Raw genomic sequence first — 24,590 nt, 5'->3', positions numbered from 1 at the left:
AAAACAGGAAATGTTCCCCAGATAAATAATGACAAAGCTAGTATATTCCAACTAGATGATGAGCAATCTAAACGGTACAATGCTACCAGAAGAGAGAAAAGAATGCTCAGTAAGGTCGAGGTCATTTGCAGTGTTTTATGGAGAGGTATAATCTGTTCATTAATTGCTTTTTTTCACTTTCTAAGGCTCTGGTTGCCATGGGAATTGACAGAAGTTCACTTAATTCCCTTGAAGCATCATCTTTTTCCCCAAAGAAGAGAAAGCTATTTGGCAATAAGAAAAGGAAATCCTTCTTTCCAAGAGACTCCGGGAAAGACCAGGTTCCAGGATCAGATTCTGATGAAGATTCCCCAAAAAAGGCAAGTCTTGAAGAGAGATTAATGATACTATAGTGCTGTTCAGGGGTACAGGTCAGCTGTCAATCTAATTGAAAGGATTCATTAATTCATTTACTCACTTATCAATTCATACTTTTCTATGTGTCTATTCAATTATCCATTTATTTACAAACATCTATTTAAAGTGTTGATAGTGTTTGCTACCTGCTTGGCAGTGGGATAGGTACTGGGGATAGGTGAGATGTATAAGACAGACAACTAAATATGAAGACACACTAATAAGGAGGCAGTTACTATTCATTGTGATGGCTGACATGTTGATTGCTATGGGAGAACAGAGGAGGAGGACCGTTTCAGTGGGGGTTTCCTCCAAAGCAAGCCGTGAGGCATTAGAGTGAAAGTAGATTATTTGGGAAGTGATCCCGGGAAGCACTGAGAGGGGAAGGGAGAAGTGATAACATGTCTTATCAAGCCAGTTACCATTGAAAGTAGTTGGAGTTTAATCTCCATGTAGTGAGGGCGCTAGGGTATTTACACACCAACTTTGGTCCCTCATTGGTTAAAGACTGCTGGAGTCAGGAGACAATAATTTTCCTGTATTTCTGACTTGCTGTGCATTAGGACAGAGGGGGTTCTGGTGGCCAGAGAAAGCCCTCAGGTAAGGTCTGAGGACATATGGACGGGGCCAACTATAGCATCTGCTTCAGACAACCACCCAGACATGGTGGGGGCTGAGGGAAGAGAAGCAGATCAGAGAAGAATTCCCAGAGGAAGCAGTGTCTAAGTGGAAAAGATGAATTAACCAGGCAAAAGGAAGAATGAAGCACTGCCAATAGAGAGAACAGCACAGGCAAAGGCCTGAAAGCAAAGGAGGGCAGGAGGACATGACCCAGTAGGAAACTTGCAAGCGTGTGTGTGTGGGTGGGTGTGTGTGTGTGTGTGTATGTGATGAGTTCGGGGGGTGGGAGTGGTAAAAGGCTGTAGTGGTAAGAAGGGGGCCATCACAAAAGGCCTTGAAGCCAAGCGAGGAGTTCCACCTTATACTGAGAGTAAGGGGTAAGCAGCATTGAAAGGTTTTAAGCAAATGAGTGATATGACCGAATTTACATTTTTGAAATGCTGTATGCATTGAAGAGATGGGATTGGAGGAGGGCAAGACTGGAGGCAACCGATTAAAAAGTTGTTGCAGGGGCCGGACCTGTGGTGTAGTAGTTAAGTTCGGCACGCTTCCCTTTGGTGGCCCCGGTTTGTGAGTTCAGATCACGGGCATGGACCTATACCACTCATCAGCCATGCTGGGGCAGCAACCCACATATAAAGCGGAAGAAGATTGGCACAGGTGTTAGCTCAGTGTGAATCTTCCTCAAGCGAAAAAAAAGACGAAGGTTGGCAACAGATGTTAGCTCAGGGTTAATCTTTCTCAACAAAGGAAAAAAAACAGGAAGTTGTTGCAGTAATCCAAGTAAGAAATGACAGTGGCTTAAACTAGGGTTAGGGCAGTGAGGACCAAGAGAGATTAACAGGCTATGCTGATCTACAGAAGAAAAAATTTGGCAGTTGACTAATTGTAGAGGTGGGGATGATGCTTGGTTTATGGCTTGGGTAGCTGATATGATGGAGGGTAATTTACTGAGACAGGAAAGGAACACGGTCTGGGGGTGGAGAAGATGGCAAGTTCAGTTCTGAATGTGCCAATTTTGAGGTGCCCATGGGGCATCCCAGCAGGGATATTGAGTAGGCAGTTGGATATGCAGAAAAATGAAGTTATGGGGGGATGTGCACTAGGAAAAACAAAGCTATTCCTGTTAAGGTGAGGGATGTTCAAACATGTTTTAATTGTGGAGAGAGAAGTCAGAAGAGAGGAAAACGTTGAAGATGCAGGCTGCGGAATAATGGCCAGAGCCACTTTCCTGAAATAGAACGAGGGAGATGAAGAGGGCAGAAGGTGGATGTGCATGCCTGAGAATGGGATGTGGAAAGGGACCACAAATATCGAAGAGACAGCAAATATTTTTTAATATTTTGAAAGTTTTTCCTCTTTCCACAAAACAATAGACAAAGAAGACCCAGACAGCTAATATAAAGTGTCTTTTCCCTTTAACTAGAACAGGAAATATCTATAGAAAGAGAAACTGTCTTTAAAATAGCTTATCACAAAGGGATAGTTCCCTCTGGGGCCGTCATTGATCAGAAATTTTGGGAAATAAATCATCTGGACCTAAGTTTTCTGAATAGCTGAAGGTTTATCCTTTAGTCTCCAGAGACTTTAGAATTGTAGGTAAAGTGAGAGTCACTAAGCTCTTGGGCACAGCCTAAGAGAGTGCTTGAGACTTAGTATATAGATTTTGTGATATTTATTTTGACTGTTCTTTTTAGTTACTGACTGTTTTAAAACCTCTTTAGGCAGCCATTTAAGGCACTGCACCATCTGGCCCCAATCCACGTTTCTAAACTTCTTCTCCACTTCCACCCCGCGCAAACGTTGTTTCCAAGTTAGACTTTTTATTGCTTGAACCATTTATTTACCCTGAACCATTGCTCCTTAGTTTTTGTAAAATTTTGTTTGCTCTTTGTTGACAATGAACAAATCAGAGAAAGAAAATTTTGAGAAAAATAATTTCTACATGCAGGACTCTAGAAAGTTGCATTCATAAGAAATATGAATGTTTAAACCATATTTCTCTTATTTATTAAACATGAATAAGCCAACTGAACCTTTGGCATGCCATGACATTGAAGTGACTCAGCCCATATAAAATATTAAGCATCTTTGCTGCATGTGGCGTTGAAACAGAGAAGTTTGCAAAGTTTTGAGGAGAGGCAACCTCTTCTCTTAGAATGTCCACCATGCCTTCTCTTACAGCCACACCTCCTAGAGCAAACCAAACGACTGTCCCAGAATCTGTCAGTGGACCATGCTGATGAGCATGGAGATCCCATCCAAAGGCAGAGGGCGCTGAGTGCTGTCAGTATCCTCACCATTACCATGCAGGGTAAGTTCTGCCTCCCAGCCCAAGGGAGAGCCTAACTTCAATGATGTCCTTCCATTCTCCCTCTCACCTGCCCCACAGAAGCCCTCTGCAACCCACTCTACTTTCTACAAAGAGTGACTTCCTGTGCCTCTTTGGAGCATGTAAGCAAAGTGGTTTGGAAGAAATGGGCCTTCCCTGTGGGTCCACTCTGAGCCAGCAGTTGGGTAGTGTGGGAACTGGCTAGACCTGGGATGGGACTTGGGACCAAGAGCACAGATGGAACCTCCTGATCAGGAGGTCTCAGTGACAATGATAGTCAACCAAAGAAGAGAAGACATAGAAATTTCCAGTAGATGGCAGTTGTCATTGAAATTAGAGTTAGAAATCTGGCATGGACAATAGAAGACCTATGTAGACAGTCTGGAACCATCTGATTGACTTGATTAACAGCAGGTAGCAGGAACTCAACTAAAGGGTTGGTTTTCAAGAGCAGGACTCAAGTCCCTGCAAGGATGGGGTCAAATGGGTCCCTTAGCACTTTTGAGCCTATTGTATCACCTCATTTGGCCTGCATGAGTCCCCTGAAACGGTGCCAGAAAGATCAGGATTGCAGCTGCTTTATGGCCTAAACTCAACCAATTGATAGAATGCCTTTTGTTTCACTGCATGTAGAAGCACTTGCCTGAATATCTCTCCTTCCCCTGAGCCCTGGTAGCGACTTGTGCCTCAGTTACAGCTGTCACCAGGGTCTGCCTTGAATGAACATAACTTGGGCTGTGTGTGTCTCTCTCATGAGTTCACAGCCCGTCAGTGTTGACTTCCTCATCTGTATGTCTAACAGTGCAGCCCAGCTCCCAGATGCTCAGTATAAGTATAAAGACTTGATGTACTTGACTATACCACATGGAAGAGGTATGTGGGAAACCTTTCTGGCTACACTAGTCAATGCCTTTCTTGACTGATTGATTACCTTGCCTCACAAGAGACCCTAGGGAAGAGGGAGGAAGGAATGCACTCAGTCAAAGAGTGATCAGACTGGCTTAGAGCTAACACCTCAACTGCTCTTTCATTCTCCTTCTCCAGAACAAGAAAAATCCCAGAAGCCTTGCCTCCCATGTGGGGAAAACATGGCATCCAAATACCTTGTGTGGGACTGCAGCCCCCAGTGGCTTTGCATTAAGAAGGCCCTGAGAACCGTGATGACCGACCCCTTTACTGAGCTGGCCATTACCATCTGCATCATAATCAACACTATCTTCTTGGCCATGGAGCATTACAAAATGGACCCAAGTTTTGAGAAAATGTTGTCTACAGGGAATTTGGTAACTTTAGACTTTTTAAAATATAAAGCATATTTCAAACTTTGACTTATAACTCTTTCAAAGTCTAAACATTTTGCTAATGGCTTAACCTAAGTCTTTGGTCTCCTTAGTTGGACTAGAGGGAAAAGATGACTGTTAGGATTTTGTTTTTATCCAGTTTAGTTATTTTCCATGGGCCCTGTGTTGGCCCATGTAGTATGTTAAAGTGTGTTTTTCATGGTAAACTAAAACAGTGGTAAGCCAGAGCACATAGACATCTTAGAAGGTCAACTATTTGGAGTAATTAAGAAAACATTAACCATATCCAGAGGCCCATGGTAATGAGTATCATGGTCCCTGGTGATATTGATGACATCATTTGTCACAAAATAATGTGACTGCCGTTACTAAGTATTATTCTCCCTGGAAAGGTGAGTCAGGTCCTGGCAGCTGTGGGAGGTTCACTTTCCTGGGAGAGGGCGTGCCAAGCCTATGGGATGGGGGTGGTGTTCCAGGCTTGAGCTGCTTCAATATGTTTCTCACTGGACGGATCTAGTCTCAGTTAAATTGGGAAAACTAAGATAGGGGAGCAGACTTTTCAGGAACTGTTCACTTTTACAGTTCTTGTAGAAGGCATTTTTTTCCCAAGGGAAAATTAGTCTCCCAAATATCAGAAATAACACATAATTACCCCCGAATGTTCTACTCTAATTAGCTAATGAGTTAATGGGCTAAAAATCTTACCGGAATGTCTAGCCATTTCTTCTTAAAGTTTTATGTTTCCAATTTAAAAAGCAATGCATGCTTTAAAAATTTTTTTTTTAAATAAGGAGAAATACAAAGAATAAACTAATTTCCTATGGTCCTGCTAGCAAAGATGATCATTTTTAACATTGCAGAGTATTTCCAGGCAGTTTATACATGTGTATAGATGGATGGATGCATGTATTTTTTAAATTCTTTTTCTTTTTACATAGATGAGAATACACTGTACCTATTGAATCAGGAGTTGGTCCATAGAGCTGCTTCTATGCATCAAGTTTAGGATGGTGTAGAACTGGAGACATGTACTTGTCACCCTCAGTTGCCCATCCCTCCCAGGAGGAGCAATGATACAGTGGGACTGCAGTACAAGACCAGTGTGGTTCTCCTTAAGACAGTCTGCATTCAAGTTCCTTTCCACATACTGCCTTTGGGAAGAAGTGCCCTGTTTGGGTGCATGGGTTGGATTTGATTCCATGCTGCATGATAAACCTAACACACACAGAACCTTGTATAGCCTGGGGTCTTCTGGGCTCCGGGCCAGTATATTCAACCCTCTCCTGCTGAGGTGTTCCACAAATGGGCTGACGGTGTTTCACCTAGAGGCAGAATATTGTGCCCTCAGGGCCATGGTTCCTGCCTCAACAGAGTCAGCAGATCCACCTTTCAGCACCTCCTGGTGGGTCGAGTTATTGGATAAGTTCTAGAGGATACCCAAAGAACCGAGAGTCATTCCCTGGACAGAGCTTCCCAATTGCAAAAGTGGTCTGTCCATCACTTCATCTGCTGGTCAAACTGTGGGAAATGACAAAAGCTCTCCTCTCAGATTTCCCACAGACTAGGCATCCTGGGTGTTGAGGTGAAGCTGCGTTTTGCAGTCGGAAGGTGGATAATTAAGTGATATTCTTCTTAACTCTCTCCAGAGGCCAAAGGAGGCACAGGGACATTGTCGGTGTCTGAGGACACTGGCAGCAGCCGTGCCCCGGCTCCTGAAAATTGACAAGAAACATGCAGAGCTGGCCACATAGCCTGTGCTTTCGTTCCATTTGCTCCATTCCCCAGATGCACAATACAAAAGTGGCAGCCATCCCATCTATTGTGGTCCCATGGTGGTGGTGGAGGGAGGCCTTGGAGCCTTGAGTTCCAAAGAACACTTCCAAACCTCCTTCCTCTGATGGGTGGACCAGGATTAAGCTGGACTGTGGAGTTCTGTGGGACTGGACTTGAAAACGTACTCTCTAGCCTTCAGGATTGCTCAAATCGAGGGAGTACGTGGAGCTTCCAAGAAGCCATAAATAGTAATTGAATTGGATTGCAAAATGAATGGTCCCAAGGCATCTAGGAAGGCTGTAGGGCTAGACCTAAAGCCTGAAGGAGACAGGAGGAGGAGGAGTGGGTCCAACGGGGATGGGACCAGTCCAACACAATTAACTAGAACAGGCAACACTGCATGCCTTTAGGTCCTGGTTGTGGCATTGAGTGGGGGTAGGCAGCAATGTTTAAAGGGAAAAGATAGATATAAGCTCTGAAATTTCTTTGCCACCCTCAATTTCTTTTTATTTGCCTGTCCTGGATTTATCTTTGCCTATTCTTTTATTTTAACTTGTGTTGTTTTATTTTAGGGATTTTTAAAAAAATAAATAGTAAGTCATTGAAGTATTTATAAAAACAGATCATGTGTTTCTTTTAATAGGGGATTTAAGCATTTATGGTTTATTTTTTTATTTCAGAACTGTGGAGGAGAGTCTTGTAACTGACAAAATTTTTAAAGGCTTTAATTCTTTTTATATTACCTTCTTATTTTCATACTATTATTCTTCTCATTTCTATATATTTGTGTGTGTGTGTGCATGTGTGTGTGTGTGTGATAGAGAACGTGCTATTTGCTGTGAAGGAATGCTTTGCTTTATCTTCTGCAAAGATATAGAAGATAGATTTAGTTTTGAATTTGGCTACTACTTATTCAACATTTTGTAAGTTCCTTAAGTCTATATTTATCTAATTATCAAAGACAAAGACAGAAAATTTATTTTTGCCCATGGAAAACACAAAATTTAGCACTTTTTGTAACTTTCGCCCCTCCTTTTAATTCGAATATTTTGATCTGGAATGAAGAACCCTACATTCTGAAGGAGTTCTTAGGATTATATTCCAACTCACTAATCTTCCTTTCAACCATAACCAATCTAAAGTTTATCCTATACATTGAATTGCTCAAAGACATTTTTCTGTCCCTGGTAGTGTTTTTCAATTCTCTGCTCTGGGCTTCTTTTTAATTTTCTTCTGATCAAGGTGTTGAGATTGAGTAGTTAGGTGAACTCCTCCTGGATTCTGGTTTCTAGAGGATATTTATCTTTAGTTTTCAGAGCTGTTGTGTACTTCCCCCATATTGGAGTTTTTATTGGTATTTTAAAGAGAATTCAGGGAAGATATTGCTTCACACTTCCTATCACTCTGCCATCTACCAAGAAACCATTCAACAGAATGGGAAATAATATTTATTCTCTGTCCTGATGTCTGTGAGCTTGGTAACACTAGAATGGGCACCATGGAGAGGGTTGGAGAGAGGAGCAAAGGCAGAGTGAGATTCATGCTGTAGCAGTAAAAGTTTCTTTTACGTGGACTTTAGGGTATATTGTGTCCACTATGAGAATACATTTCATTTCTTTGTAAGCTCTGTAATTCCCTTGGACCATTCTTAAAAGTGTATCTCCAAAGAGAGATAGCTTCCTTTTCTCATTCTTTTTTTGTCTCGCTGTAGGTTTTCACTGGCATTTTTATGGCAGAAATGTTCCTAAAAATCATTGCACTCGATCCCTACCACTACTTTCGCCGAGGCTGGAACGTTTTTGACAGTATTGTTGCTCTTCTGAGTTTTGCAGATGTGATGAACAGTATAGTTGCAAGAAAACAAAGATGGCCATTTTTCCGTTCCTTAAGAGTGGTAAGGCACTTACTTTCTTACTTTACTGAATAACTTAGCTGTCAAGATTGAAGAGAGTCTTGAGTGAGTTCAGTGGCTATTTTGGATTAAACTTTAATTTATCTTACCTTAACCCAAGAATCAACTGCACTCCTCCTCCCACCTAAGTCTTTAATACTCTTGGGAGTCCCAGAGGGTCTTCTACCAGCTGAACCCCTACTTTCTCCCACCACTCAAGGTGACTCTTTAGGCCAGCAGATGCAAAATTGTGTCTTTCAGCGTCTAGGCTCCGCTTCTTTTTTGTGTACGACCTCTCTAATGATCTACTCCCCCACGGAGCTCTGAGCCAGGCACCCTCCCACTGGGCTCACCAAAGGGGTGAAGACTACAGAGCCCAGGAGGGGGATAGGTGAGGCCAGCAGGTGCTGTCTCACGAGGTCGCTCCTCACTACTATCAAGCCCACGTTCCTATTCTGTAGTCTTTGCTCTCCATTTCCTAACCATTGGAGGCATTCTGGCAACCTTTGCAGAGTACCTGATGTGAGCTGACAAGAGGGAAGGCTCAAAGATGAGGAAAGCACTGTCTTCAAGGAGTTTGCAGTCCAAGGACGGTGTAAGACAGGGCCAAAAATGACAATGAGGCAATGTAGAGTGTGACAGACCCCATGAGAGGTACGGATAGAAAGCTACAGAGAAACTACATCTGAGAGGGGTATCGGGAAACCATAAAAGGTGGCCTTTTGTCCTGTTTCAAAGATTTACTTTTTTTTTTTTTTTTTTTTTTGACATGGATAGGATTTCTAAGCCTACAGAGTAAGACATTTGATTCACTTATCTAAACGGACATTTTGTACTTGGGATATGTTAGGAGATCACACTGCTCGAAGTCAGGCATTATTAGGCTGCTGTCCTAAAGTTTTATTGGCACTCAGGTGAGCAAAATTGCATTTGCTTTACAATTGTTTAGGCTTATTACAGCCATGCTCGGAGGCAAGGAACTCGGTGAGGTTCGTTGTCTGTGTATGAGAGCAGAAGCACAGTTTCCCTATGAGATGCCCCTGGCTCCCCTCTGAGTAGACAGTGGTAGTCCATCTCTTGGGACATAAGTCTTACTGACCTGCAATATTTCCACTCCTAAATAATTGATACTTAACAGGATTGTACTTTGGAGTGAAACCATCACTTTGCGTTGCAAGTTGATATAAGAAATAACCTATGAAACTAGTTGCTGTATTTTCTCTAAGGTTATTGTCACCTATAAGATCTGTAAGGTTCCATGAAAAACTTTTCTCTTTGGAAAGAGTGTGCATGTCTTGAGTAGGTGATTGCCTTTTCTTTCCTGGGTATAAAATGTCATATTCCTCTCATTATTGTTGTAAAGTTTAGATTCAAACTTGTGACCTGAATTATATAATGCAAGAATTAGCAAAATTTTTCTGTAAAAAGCCAAATGGTGAATATTTTCAGCCTTACAGGCCATATGATCTCTGTCAAAATGATTCAACTTTGCTATTGCAGCACAAAAGTAGCCATAGACATTCAAGAATAAATGGGTGTGGCTGTGTTCCAATAAAACTTTATTTATGGATGCAGAAATTTGAACTTCATACAATTTTCATGTACAGTGAAGCACCCTTCTTTTGATTATTTTCCAACCATTTAAAAAATGTAAAAAAACAGTCTTACCTCTCAGGCTATACAAAAACAGGCAATGGGCTGGATTTGGCCCTCAGGCCAGATTTTTGACCCCTGGTATATTAAATAGGATTCCAAAGCATTCATTTTATACAGTAAATGTGTATGCACCATCATAATCCCAACATTTTTATCATTTAAAAAAGTTAGAACAAAATATTTCCATTTTTAAAACAAAAAGTCGATACAGATAAGTATTAGGTTGGGACAGGGAGTTGGTGACTATGTTTAGGATGGATTTGGCTTTGAAAAGATTTCTGAAAGTCATAAATGCTGTGGTGTGGGAACATGTCATTTGCTTTATAGGAGACCAGATGGAATTTGTCCTTAACTGGCTTTTCTTCCATTTTTGTTTATTTTCTCTTTTTACAGCTGAGGGTCTTCAAGTTAGCCAAATCCTGGCCAACTTTAAATACACTGATTAAGATAATTGGCCACTCCGTTGGAGCCCTGGGAAACCTGACTGTAGTCCTGGCCATTGTGGTCTTTATTTTCTCGGTAGTCGGCATGCAGCTTTTTGGCTCTAAATTCAATTCTGAAAAAAGTATTACAAAATCCTGTACCCCTACAGTCCCATGTTTACGACGCTGGCACATGGGGGATTTCTATCACTCCTTTCTGGTGGTATTCCGCATCCTCTGTGGGGAATGGATTGAAAACATGTGGGAATGTATGCAACAAGCTGACCAATCACTGTGCATTATTGTCTTTCTGTTGATCATGGTGATAGGAAAACTCGTGGTGAGTGTCTTAGATATTTTTTTTAAATACATAGACTATACAAATGCATTAGCTTCTTTGCAACACTTCATTGGTGAAAATTGTTATTCTAAATATAATATTCTAAATTTAATATTATATAATATTTAAAATCTGCATTTGAATTTGTTTTGAGGAAAGTATAATAAGCATGAGACAAAACCTCCTTGTCAGGTAGTGTTCGTGTTGACTGATTCCCCAGTAACTATTCTACTCCAGGTGATTATTCTAAGATATTCGTGTTCTCTCAGCTGGTGGTTGGCTGAGGTAGAGGTTTGTGACTTAATTTGGTCAATAAGGTGTAAAGGGATATTCATTGAGGAAAGCTTCTTTTTCTATTAAAAAAAAAAAACAGGGATGAGGGAAAAAACGGTCCTTTTACTTCCTCTGGCCTTTTTATGACTGTGACTCCTGGTAGAACTACAAACATTGTGCAACCATGAGAAGAACCAGCCTAAGACAAAGCAAGCCAGTACTGAGGAAGGTAGAGTGAAAAGACAGAGCAAACCTATCTTCATGTCATAATTGGTCCCTGTTCCATTTTCAAACTTGTTATGTTACATTTTCTTATTGTGTAAGCTGCCTTGTGTCTATTACTTGCAGCTGGAAACATAGATATTTATGGAGAAGCTAATTAGGTATACACCAGTGAGGGTATGAAGAGACAGGAGACCCACAAGGAAACCTGAGCACAAGATCTTCAGAATCAAATTGGGGCTATTGTGCCAACATGATTAACTATCCACACTCAATAGCTTTATCCCCAGTACCGAATAAGTGGTGTAGATAGATAATAAGTGATACAAAAGTTCAGAAGAGTAGGCTATCACCAATGGGAATGGGAAGGGAGCATTAATAAAGGATTTGTGGAAGATACAATGCTTGAGAAGGGCACTCAAGAATCAAGGAGGACTTAGCAAATAGAGGAGAGACTGAGCAAAGATCCAGAGTTGGGCATTCTCGTGGTGAAGCTGAGGAAGCTTCACACCCACAGGACACTTCTCCTTGAAGGCTGTATAATTTTGAGCTGGTGAGAGCCACAAACCAAGTTTAAGGAGGTAAACTTATGAATTGGAGGGTGTGTAAGTGTAAGCAAAAAAAACAAAGTAGGAAGCTGTTGGGATGATCTGCATTTAAAGTGGTATATGCTTCAACAGAAGAGTTGCAGATTTGGTTCAAACCCCTCCAGCTCTGCCCTAAGGCCTCATTGCGTTTCGGGCAGCGGGACCTAAAGAGCTTGCACAAACAGGAGAGGACTCCACAGTGATCTTAGACATTGGACCCATATCCCTGTGGGCAATTACAGCAAAAATCCAAGCTCACGATTCTGGCTGATCCTCAAGGAATATACACTTTTGATTTTGCCGCATGGTTACACTGGCCAGGGTCTCCAATACGTGCTGCCTATATGTAGCTAAACTGGATTTGGCTGTTTGCACTCTTTAATTTCAATTTTTCTTTTTTCTTATCTTGCTGTTTCTACTGCTTCCTCAATCTTCTCTCCTTTTATTTATTCTGTAGAAGAACTTCTTGGGAGACAGAAGGACATAGAACTCTCGTTTGATTTTGTTTTGAGTCTTGGGGAAAAGTTGTTCTGGAAACCGACTGTATCCTTTCCTTTGCTAAACTTTCCATTCTGCTTGTGTCCCTGGCCCCTTCCCAGGTACTCAATCTCTTCATTGCCTTGCTGCTCAATTCCTTCAGCAATGAGGAGAAAGATGGAAACTCGGAAGGACAGGCCAGGAAAACCGAAGTCCAGTTAGCCCTGGATCGGTTCCGCCGGGCTTTTTGTTTTGTGATGTATACTCTTGAGCATTTTTGTCACAAGCGGTACAGGAGGCAAAACTTACCAGAGCAAAAAGAGGTGACAGGAGGCCCTGCTGCAGAGAGCAAAGACATCATTCCCCTGGTCACACAGATGAAAAACGGCCCAGACCCCCGGGGAGAGTTTGGTATACTAACTTCTGCACCAAAAACCTTGAGTGTGGAGCATGATCGGACTTGGTTGGCCCCACTTGCAGAGGAAGAAGATGATATTGAATGTCCTGATGAAAATGATGCACAGCCTGTCACACAACCTGAGGCTGGAAAACAGGTATGAAGGTTCACACATAGACTTAGAAGTTGTGCAAAGCTAGAGTTGCCATGGGGCACTGGTTGCCTGCCCTGTTCTGAGCACTATGCAGGGATATTAAGGGTATACAAGTGGCTACCTGTGAATACCCCTGTGCACATCCCAGAGCTTGTTCTAATCATGGTCCTGCACGTGTGGTACAGATGGAGGGTGTCAGAGGAGTTCAGAGGGGAGCAAGGTTAGAATGGGTTGGGGCAACAGGGGAATCAAGTACCTTTGGTTGAGCCCTAAAAGAAGTATAGAGTTGGGATTGGCTGGAAGGTGAAGAAAGGGAGTGTGGAAAGTGAAGTGAAGAGCATAGAAAAAGACACAGAGGTGAGAACAAACTCAGTCTCTTCAGGGACCAGTGTGGGGCTCGTGGATGAGGAGTGGTGGGAGATGAGGACTGTCATGGAGTGGCAGGGTGATCAATGCCCTAAATAAACAACTACAGCTGTTTGTATATTCCCGAGTTTTCCACAATGGTTGTAACATATTACATTCCCACCAGCAATGTATGGGGGTTCCATTTGCTCCACATCCTTCCCAATGTTTGATGTTGTCTGCGTTTCTAATTTTTAACCATTCTAATGGGTTTGTAGGGGTGCCTCATTGTGGTTTTAATTTTTATTTCACTGATAAATAATGATATTGCATAATATATCTTCACTGGTATAGTGTCTATTGTCTGTTTTTATTGAGCTGTTTTCTTATTATTGAGTTTTAAGAGTTTATTAATATTCTGAACACAAGCCCTGTGTCTGATATGTATAGTGCACATTTTCTAACTGTCTGTGGTTCACCTTTTGTTTTCTTGATGGTATCTTCCAGTGAGCAGAAATTTTTAATTTTGGTAAAGTATAATTTATCAAGATTACTCCTATGGTTCATGTGTTTTGTTTCCATTCTAAGAAATCTTTGTATAACCCAAAGTTGCAAAGATTTTCTCATATGTTTTCTTTGAGAATTTTGTAGGTTTAACTTTTAGCTTCAAGTCCATGATCCATTTCAATTTAATTTTTGTATATGGTATGAATTGGTTTTTTTTTCTGTATATATATATCTAGTGATTCTAGTACCATATATTGAAATGCCTGTGTTTATCCCATTGAATCAACTTGGTATCTTTGTCAAAAATCAGTTGGCTATATATATATATATATATATATATATATATATATATGCCTTTTTCTGGACTCTTAATTCTGTTTCATTGATCTATATATCTATTTTATACAAATACCACACTGTCTTGATTACTGTAGATTTATAATAAGTTTTGAAAGCAAGTTGTGTAACTTTGTTCATTACCAAATTTGTTTTGACTATTGTAGGTCCTTTGCATTTCCTTATGTATTTAAGAATCAGTTGTCAAGTTTTCCTAAAAAAGACTGCTGGGATTTTGTTTGGAATTACATTGAATATATAGATCATTTTATAGATACTTAGATCTTAACAATATTAAGTCTTCTGATTCATGAACATGTATACCTCTCCACCTATTTAGATCTTCTTTAACTTTTCTTAGCAATGTTTTGTAGTTTTCAGTGTACAAGTCTTGACATATTTGGTTAAATTTCTCCCTAAGTAGTTAATGTTTTTATGTTACTGTAAATGTAATTTTTAAAATTTCAATTTCCAAATATTCATTATTAGTATATAGAAATGTAATTGACTTTTGTATATGGACCTTATATCCTGCAAGCTTGGTATACTGACATTAATTCTAATACCTTTTTGTAGATTCTTTAGAATTTTCTTTGCATATAATAGTTTCATCTGTAAATAAAGACAGCTTTACTTTTTTTTTTCGATCTGTATGTTTTTTTCTTGCCTTATTACATTGGTTAGGACCTTCCAATGTTGAATAGGAATCATAGGAGTATATACCTTGCCTTGTTCCTGATCTTAGGTAGAAACATCAAGTCTTTCCCCATTAAGCAAGATCTTAGTTGAGGAAATTCTCTTTATTCCTAATTTGCTAGGAGGTTTTATATTTTTAAATGATGAATATATATTGAATTTTCTGAAATGCATTTCCTATACTTATTGGGATAATCATATTTTTTTTTTCATTTATTCTAAATGTTAAATCACCCATGCATTCCTTGGGTTATCCCTACTTGGCTATGGTATATTGTCCTTATATATATATATATATTTAGATTCAATTTGCTAACATTTTGTTAAAGATTTTGCATCACTAGGTTTTTCCCTTGTAATGTATCCGCCTGGTTTTGGTATCAGGTTAATATGAGCCTCATTAAATGAGGTGAGAAGTCTTCCTCCTCTTCTATATCTTTTCTTTTTTTTTTCAGCCTTGAGATATAATTGACATATAACTGTGTACATTTAAGGTATGCAATGTGTTGATTTGATACACTTATACATTACAATATAATTACCACCATGGCATTAGCTAACACCTCCGTCATGTCACATAATTACTATTTCTTTTTCATGGTGAGAACATTTAAGGTTTACTCTCTTAGCAAGTTCAAGTGTATAGTACGGTATTGTTAACTATAATTACAATGCTATACATTAGATTCCCTGAATTTATTCATCTTCTAACTGGAAGTAGTACTTTTTGACCAACATCTCCCCATTTCACCCAGCCCTTGGTCCCTGGTAACCACCATTCTACTCTCTGTTTCTGCAAATTTGGCTTTTTTAGATTGCACATATAAGTGATATCATATGGTATTTTTCTTTCTCTGTCTGACATATTTCACTTGAGCATAATGTCCTCAAGTTCCATCCAAATGATATTACAAATTATAATTGACATATAGCATTATACGGAAAATTCTCAGTCATTATTGTTTCAAATATTTGTTCTGTTCCTTTCTCTCTTTCTTCTCTTTCTGGTATTCCCATTATGTGTACGTTACACCTTTGTAGTTGCCCCACAGGTCTTGGATATTCTGTTCTGTTTTTTTCCATATTTTTTCTCTTTGCTTCTCCGTTTTGGTGGTTTCTACTGAGATAGCCTCAAGCTCAGAGATTCTTTCTTCAGCTGTGTTCAGTCTACCAATAGGCCCATCAAAGGCATTCTTCATTTCTGTTACAGTGTTTTTGATCTCCAGCATTTCTTTTTTATTCCTTCTTAGAATTTCCGTCTCTCTGCTTAAATTCCCTGTGTCTTCTTGCATGCTGTCTATTTTATCCATTAGATCCCTTAGCATTTTAATCATAGTTGTTTTAAATTCCTGGTCTGATAATTCCTACATCTCTGCCATATTGAGTCTGGTTTTGACACTTGCTCTGTCTCTTCAAACTGTTTTTTGTTTTTTTTTGTTTTGCCTTTTAGTATGACTTCTAATTTTTTCTTCGTAGTCAGACATGATGTACTGGGTAGATGGAACTGCTATAAATAGGCCTTTAGTAATGTGTTGGTAAGGTGTGGGGGGAATGGAAGGGTTCTATAGTCCTATGATTAGGTCTCAGTCTTTTAGTGAGCCTGTGCCACTGGACTGTGAACTTCACAGTGCTTTTCAGTCCCCCCTCATGCCTTTAGGTGGAACAAAATGGCTAGAGTGGACTGGAGTTGGATATTTCCCTCCCTCCACATGGAAATTGAGAGCTGGCTGGAACTGGGTATTTCCTTTCCTCCAGGTCAGTTAGGCCCTGATAAAACCCCAGCAGGTTAGGCTCTGGTTTACTAATTTCTCTTGAGGGCAGTTCTTGTTAAGAACAGACTGCTGTCTCATATTTCAGAATGCTTTCTTTTCCTCTTCCCCCGCCAGAAGCACAAGGGGATTTTTCTCTGATATTCACTGTGAGAATCGGGTAGAGCTCCAAGAGGTAAAACTCATGCAAGTCTGGGGGCCCCCTGCTGACCAGGTCCCCTGGAGCTTTTATCTCTTAGACTTGTCCACACTGAGCCTGCAGCAATTTGTTAATTATAGTTCAGGTTTCCCTACCCTGGCACTGGTTCTCATGGAGGCTTTTGCCCCTGGGTTTCTTCTCTGGTAAGTTGTGATTCTCAGTATTTTCCTGTCTATCTCTGCAACCAGGAGGCAGTGGTTTGCCCTGGTCTTCACTTCTCTTATGGATATAGGAAGAATTGTTGATTTTCCAGTTTGTTCAGCTTTTTACTTGTTAGGATGGGGTGAAGACCTCCAGACTTCTTAGGTGTCAGACCAGAAACTGGATGTCTCTGTGGGAAGTTTTTAAATTATATAGAAATTCAATCTCCTTCCTTGTTATAGGGCTATTCATATTTTCTATTTCTTCTTGAGTCTGTTTTGGTAGTTTTTATATTTCTAGAATATGTCCATTTCATTGAAGTTATCTATTTTGATGACATACAGTTGTTCACAGTATTTCCTTATAATCCTTTTGCTTTCTGTAAGATTGATCGTAACGTCCCCTCTTTCATTCCTGATTTTAGTAATTTGATCTTCTCTCATTTTCTCTTGGTCAGTCTTGTTAAAGTTTTGTCAATTTTGTTGGTCTTTTAAAATAATCAACGTTTGGTTTTGTTGATTTTACCTACTATTTTATTAATTTCTGCTTGAATACTTACTATATCCTTTCTTCTGCTTGCTTTCAGTTTTGTTTTTTCTTCCTTTTCCAGTGCTTTAAGGTGGAAGGTTAAGTTATTGATTTGAGATGTTTCTTTTTTTTATTGTAGATGTTTATAGCTATAAATTTTCCTTTAAGCACTGCTTTAGCTGCATCCAACAATTTTTGGCATATTATATTTTCATTTCCATTTATCTTAAAGTCTTTTCTAATTTCTTTTATGATTTATTCTTTGACTTATTGCTTATTTAAGAATGTTTTGTTTGATTTCCCCATGTTTGTGAATTCATCAATTATCTTTTTGTTATTAATTTCTAATTTTACTTCATTGTTACAGAAAACATACTCTGTACAACTTCAATCCTTTTAAATTTATTGAGGCTTGTTTTATGGCCTAGCATATTGTCTATCCTGGAAGTGTTTCATGGGTACTTGAGAAGAATGTATATCTGTTTGGGGTTGAGTGTTCTATAAATGTTTGTTAGATATAATTGATTTATAATGTTGTTCAAGTCTTCTATTTCCTTGTTGATCTTATACTTAGTTGTTATACTCATTTTTGAAAATGAGTTATTGAAGTCTCCAACCATTATTATTAAATTGTCTATTTCTCCTTTCAGTTCTGTCAGTTTTTGCTTCATATACAGGCATACCTCCAAGATATTGAGGGTTTAGTTCTAGACCACTGAATGAAGTGATTATCACAATAAAGCAAGTCACATGAATTTTTTGGTTTCCCAGTGCATACAGATCTTTACACTATACAGTAGTCTATTAAGTGTACAATAGCATTATGTCTAAAAAAACAATGTACATACCTTAATTTAGAAATATTTTTTTGCTAAAAAATACTAACCATCATCTGAGCCTTCAGCAAGTGGTAATTTTTTTGCTAGTGGAAGGTCTTGTGAAAAACGCAATATCTGCAAAGTGCAATAAAATGAAGCACAATAAAATGAAGTATGCCTGTGTTTTGTGGGTCTTTTGTTATGTGCGTATATGTTTATAAATGTTATATCTTCCTGATATATTGACACTTTTATTATTATAAAATGTCCCTCTTTATCTCTAGTAAATTTTTTGTTTTAAAATCTATTTTGTCTGATATTAACATAGTCACACTAGCTTTCCTATGGTTGCTGCTTGCGTGGTATCTTTTCCCATCCTTTTACTTTCAAATTCTTTGTATCTCTGAATCTAAAATGTGTCTCCCATAGAAAATACGTAATTGGATCTTGTTTTCTTATCCAGTCTGACAATTTCTGCCTCTTGGTTAGATTGTTTAACCTATTTGCATTTAATATTATTACTGATCTAGTTTATTTACTTCTAATATTTTACTTTTTGTTTTTTATCTGTCTCATATGTTTTTATTTCTCTTTTCCTCCTTTACTGCCTTACTTCGCATTATTTGAATATTTCCTTGTGTAACATCTTAATTCCTTTAATAACTTTTTCACAATATTTTTTTTGAGTTGTTTTCCTATTGGTTGCTGTAGGAACTATCATATACATCTAACTTATTAGAATTGATGTCTGGTTTATACTAACTTAATTCCAGTGAGATACAGAAACATTACTCACATATAGCTCTATTCCCTCTCCCCCATTTTGTACTATTTTTATTATATGTATTATGTCTATATATGTTAAAAACCCAACAATACATTTTTATCATTATTGCTTTATATAATTATATGTCTACTAAAGAATCTGAGAAAGGAAAGGAAAGGAGGTATATATTTATAGAGTTTATTTTATTAATCTTATTTACCACTTGTGGCTCTCTTCATTTGTTTTCGTGAATTCAAGTTACCTTCAGGTGTCATTTCGTTACTCTAAAACAGCTTTGCTCCCACTCATCTCTTTCGTGCTGTTATTATCAAATATATTTTATTTCTGTGTTACATGCCTAAAAATACACTACTTTTAAACATATTGTTTTACACAGTTTCCTTTGAAATCAGTTAAGAGAAGAAAGGAAAAGAAATATGCATTTATGTCATCTTTTAATTACATACTTACCTTTACCTGTGCTCTTTGTTTTTTTGTGTGGACTTTTATCACCATTTAGGGTCACTTGCTTTCAGCCTGAAAGCTCTCCTTTAGTATTTTTTGTAAGGTAGGTCAGCCAGCAAAGAATTCTCTTTTTTGTTTATCTGGGAATATCTTTATTTTGTCTTCATTTTTTGAAAGATTGTTTTGCTGGATATTAAAATCTTGGTTCACATTTGTTTTTTAATTTCAGCACTTTGCCTTCTAGTCTCCATTGTTTCTAATGAGAAATCAGCTGTTAATTTCATTGGAGTCCCTTGTACATGATGAGCCGCTTTCCTCTTGCTACTTTCAAGATTTTATCTTTGGCTTTCAGCATTTTTACTATGATGTGTCTAGGAGTGGATCTCTTTGTGTTTATCCTACTTTGAATTCTATAAGCTTCTTAGATGTGTAGATTAATATTTTCAGTCAAATTTGGGCAGTTTATTTCTTTGAGTATTTTTTCTGCTCATCTTTCTCTCTCCTTTCTTTCTGGTTGGTGTGCTTAATGGTGTCCCAGGTACCTCTGAATTTCTTTTAAGTTTTCTTTCTTCTTTTTTCTCTGTGCTCTTTGGATTGTATAATCTCTGTTGATCCCTCTTCAAGTTCACTGATTCTTTGTTCTGCCAGTTCAGATGTACTGCTGCTCCTTCTAGTGAATTTTTTATTTCAGTTATTGTACATTTCAACTCCAGAATTTCCATTTTTTTAAATAATTTCTATCTCTTAATTGATATTCTGTATTTGATTATACATTGTCATCACAGCATCCTTTCTATAAAATATATTATTTTAATTCTTTAAACATATTTATAATAGCTGCTTTGCATTCTTTATTAACTCTGACATCCAGGCCATCTCACAGGCAGCTTATGTTGCCTACTCTTTTCCTATGTATGGATCACATTTTCCTGTTTTTTGCATGTTTCATAATTTTGTTAAAAATTGGGCATTTAAACTAATATATTGTAGCAACTCTGGAATTGATTCCCTTCTCTCCTTTCTGGGACTTTTTTGGTGACTTGGGTAGACTATTTTACTGAAGTCTATTCCCTCCTCTCCCTACTCCTCCCCCAACATACACACACAAATGTGGTCTTTGCCGTCACTCCTCAGAGAGCACAGTATTGGGTTTGCACACAGTCACTCTACAATGACAGTTGGTTTAGCAGGGCCCTCTTTGACTGTCTCTTTCTGTGATCTCTCTGTTAATCTGTCTTCCTCTTTTGGTATCACACCCAGTTTTTAGGCTCAAACAATTGCTCTATTGTTTTTGATAATACCACAGGGCGTTAATTGCTCCATAGTCTGATCTAATTAAATTTGGGAGGGGTAATTTTAAGGCTAGCCTCTGAGATTTGTTCTGACCCCAGGAAGACTCTTTTAGCTGTCTCTTTCCATGGTTCTCTGTGGTGAACTTGCTGACCTATGGTTTATTTGTTGCCTTTAGTGAAGAAAAGCTACCAGTCTCTTCTTATTTGCTTACCATCAAAATCTCCATTGTTTTCAAGAGCACTCTTAGGCTTGGACTTCCCCAATTTGTGTTTCAAATAAAGTCAGTTCCTTTGTGGAGGGTTTCAGAGCTCTTATTTCTTAGGGGTTGCCTCCCAACCTGGGCAAATATCTTAGCCACTGCTCCAGGTACTCAGAGGGGCAGTAGTCTCTCATTTTCTCAGCTTCTCTCTTCCTGCATGGAACATCTGCCCTACAAACTAGCTGCGGTGAGGGCGATCAGGGCCCCAGTATTCTCAAGCTGTTGAACCTGGAATAGAGTTTCTGTCCTATGAGTAGAGGCTGAATTGAAGAAGGGATCCCAAATTCTTGGCCACATTCACCAGGAATTTAGCCTCTTCAACTCAGAAAGTGGCAGGGATGAGAAAAGCTGCTGACCTACCTCTGCTGTTGAGACACATATCCCTTGATTGGGAGCTGAGGGTAGAGAGGACCCCATCTTTTTGGTCACATCTTCCTAGAGTGGGGCTTCCAAGAAGCTGAGCTGAGGGGTGGGGAGAGATAGAACTGATCATGGCTCAAGTGCCATGGACTCCTGTTGTTATTACTGAATTTTGTGGATTGTCTTGAATAAATGTTTCTTCATATAATGTATGCCCTTAGGACAGTTTCCAGAGACTTTAAATGAGTTTTTAAAAATATTTTTCACCACTTATGCTTATTTCCCTGGGGAGCTTGTCCATGGAGCTTCTTACACTGCCATCAAGTGCAATTCTATATATCTTTTTTATTACATCCTAAAACTATTAATTTTAATGACACTTTCAGAGTATTATATTAATTTCTTTTTTTTTTTTTATGAGTAAATTCACCTCCCAGTGGTTAATTTTGAGGAACTACTATTTTATCTTTGTCTCTTTATATATTTTGGAGTATTGGTCTGAAAATTCCTCTTTAGTGGAAGGATCTGTCAACCTTTCTGCAGCCCAAGTTCTGTCATGTCTTTAATAGACCTTTCTAAGGCATCCGTTTCAGAACCAAGTCTTATAATGTCAGCTTGGGATTCTTGTCTAATAGCGATACTAGGCATAGCACAGATCCAGTCACTGAACCAGTGAGTACCTTTGCTCAGGTTCTATTTCCGAGGCTGTACTTCCTCCTGCCTCCCTAGGTATGCACCTTTGTATAATTGTAATTCCAAGCATTGGCCACAGCTTGTTTTGGCTTTCTCTCTTAAGTGCAAGAACTTCAACCCATCCCACTGTTTCAAGCCTTGGACATAGCTGTGGTTCCCTCCCTCATATGGGACACTTTTAGTCACTATTACTTGCTTTGTGTTTTAAATGGTTACTACTTTATATTTCTGTTCTGTGTCTGGTCCATAGATATATTTACCTGTTTTGTGTGTGTGTGTGTGTGTCATTGCATGTGTTCAAAAGGGAGAAGTGTTCTTAAATTATGACCTTACAGTGTCAAATTCACAGGAACCCTCACACAGATTTTAGGGTGACTTCACACATCCTTCTTGGATATCCCTGCAGGTCATCAGACAAAATTTATTTTTTATTTTTATGTAGTGATATATTTTTCTTTATGCCTTTTGGTTTTCTGTTTTGCTAAGCCAACCCTCTGTACCCCAAGTGATAAAAAAATTATTTTCCAAATGATTCTTCTAACATTTTTACTCATCTACTTTTATATTAGAATATCAAATGGTTGTGGATTTTATTTTTACTATATTCTAGCACTGTAGTGTTTCTTCAGTGATAGCTAAATTATACTGGTACCATTTATCAAATAATTTATTATGTAGCCATTGAATTGAAGGGATATAGTAAGTTTCACCTCTGAATTATTTGGTGAACTTTGTACCAAAACCATATTGTTTTGATTATATGACTTCTGAGTAAGTTTCATTATCTTTTTCCTATAGTAGTTTTCCCAGAATTATTTTATGTTGAGTTTTTCCAGGAGCAGTTTTAAAAAGTAAAAAGAAAAAGAGTAATAATGTTATATTTTCATGACAAACAAAACGAAATAGAATTCAATCTTGTTTCATCTCAAGTGAGAGGTCCGGGAGGAATGTTAATTCTACTCTGGGCTTCTTTGTGTCAGGCCTCTGAACTCCATCAGGAGACCAAGGAGTCCAGCAGCCCAAGAGTTCAAAGCGTGGAAATTGACGTGTTCTCTGAAGATGATGCTTCCCTCTCAGAACAGACTTCCCGAAAGGTAGTTTTTCCGGGGTGTTCCCAGAAGGAACATGTGGCTCATCCGTACACCTTCTCCAAGATAGCCACTATGGACAAATATCAAGATTAGTACAGAGCAAACTGCTGGAATCAGGTCTTAAGCAAAAGCCTAGGCCAGGGTTTCTCAACCTCTCTACTACGACATTTGCGGCAAGATAATTCTTGTTGTGGTGAGCTATTCTGTGTATTGCAGGATGTTTAGCAGCATCCATGGCCTCTACCAATGGATGCCAATAGCATTCCCCAGGTGTGAAACAAAAAAGGTCTCTCAATATTGCCAAAATGTCTCCTGGAGGGCAAAATCTGGCACTTTTCTAGGCCTATTATTCCTGGAGTTGAGGTAGCTAAAAATTACAGTCTCAGTAAAGTAGCCTTCTCCTCATCACCTGGCTTCTCTATTTGGGGGCAGAGGATCAGAAGTATGATTTGTAGGGAGGAAAAGGTTGAGGTACTGTGTCTTCATACACCTTGCCTTTCTTCAGCCAGTGGAGAGCAGTTAGAGAATTCTCTCCTGAAGTCAAGACTGGTCAGAGCATTTAGAAAGGATCCAATAAGAGGGACACTTTCTAGACACCTTTTGTACCTAGAAGCCTTTGCCTAGCTAGCTTCATGCCCCCCAAGTCATACAATTATGTATTAGGTACTACCATGGTGAAAGAGAGTCTTGGTAAATGATTCCCCCTTTCATTTGTTCTGATGTGCAGAAGTCTGATGCTGCCAGTGTGTTGTCAGAATGTAGCACCATTGATCCACAGGATCCTTTTGGGCGAGTACCTGAAATGGTTCCCAAAAAAACCCCAGGGAGATGTTTACCCAAAGGTAAGTGACAGTATTCTTGCACCCGGTTTGTAGAATATTTGGATGGGGTTCTGTTATTCTTTGAAGCTCTGTGGTTTTGATAGATGCCTTCTTTCTACTTCTACTAGAGACAAAAGTGAAGAGAGAGCAGCCATAGATTCTTGGGGCCATTATCAGGTCTAGGCAAAGGGGATTTCAGGAAATTCTTGATTCTGGTGGGCTCAATTTACACAACCCAACTATTGAGAAACTCTAGAAAAATTTCCTAGAAAGATCACTGGGCCAATATGTCTGTCACTTTGTATAATCCCCAGTATACCCATTGTCAGGATGCACTTGAGGTCATAGACCAAGATAACTTGACCGTAAGTCCCAGGGTTGATTGGAACCCCTGCCAGGCTTCAACTTATCCCTCAAGATTTTCCTCTGGAAGCAGGATAGCATTGTAGTTAGGAGCTTCATCTCTGGAGCCTGACTGCCTTAGGTCAAATTCTGGCTTCTTCATTTACTAGCTGAGTGACTTGTTCAATTTACTTAGCCTCTCTGTGTCTCATTTATAAAATGGGTATAATAATAGTATCTACTGCAAAGGGTCGTTGTGGGTGTTAAATGAGTGAATGCAAATCATTTAGAAGAGTATCTTGCACATAATAAGCGATCA

At 39.0% G+C, this 24,590-nt stretch overlaps 1 protein-coding gene across 1 annotated transcript in view; it reads left to right on the top strand.

The window, feature by feature from the left end:
- Window positions 1–24,590, top strand: part of SCN11A (sodium voltage-gated channel alpha subunit 11) — a 74,873-nt gene that overhangs the window by 21,838 nt on the left and 28,445 nt on the right. Inside the window, exons 10-17 of the mRNA XM_058549418.1 lie at window positions 186–359; window positions 3,202–3,331; window positions 4,394–4,632; window positions 8,135–8,317; window positions 10,364–10,732; window positions 12,414–12,845; window positions 22,998–23,111; window positions 23,836–23,950. Of these exons, the coding sequence (XP_058405401.1) occupies window positions 186–359; window positions 3,202–3,331; window positions 4,394–4,632; window positions 8,135–8,317; window positions 10,364–10,732; window positions 12,414–12,845; window positions 22,998–23,111; window positions 23,836–23,950 (1,756 nt within the window). The remainder of the gene's footprint in view (window positions 1–185; window positions 360–3,201; window positions 3,332–4,393; window positions 4,633–8,134; window positions 8,318–10,363; window positions 10,733–12,413; window positions 12,846–22,997; window positions 23,112–23,835; window positions 23,951–24,590) is intronic.

Source organism: Diceros bicornis, chromosome 2 (assembly GCF_020826845.1).
Source record: "Diceros bicornis minor isolate mBicDic1 chromosome 2, mDicBic1.mat.cur, whole genome shotgun sequence".
In the NCBI taxonomy this organism is placed as follows: domain Eukaryota; kingdom Metazoa; phylum Chordata; class Mammalia; order Perissodactyla; family Rhinocerotidae; genus Diceros; species Diceros bicornis.
The sequence above is the reverse complement of the archived record's forward strand: the minus strand, read 5'-3'. Positions and strand labels throughout refer to the sequence as shown.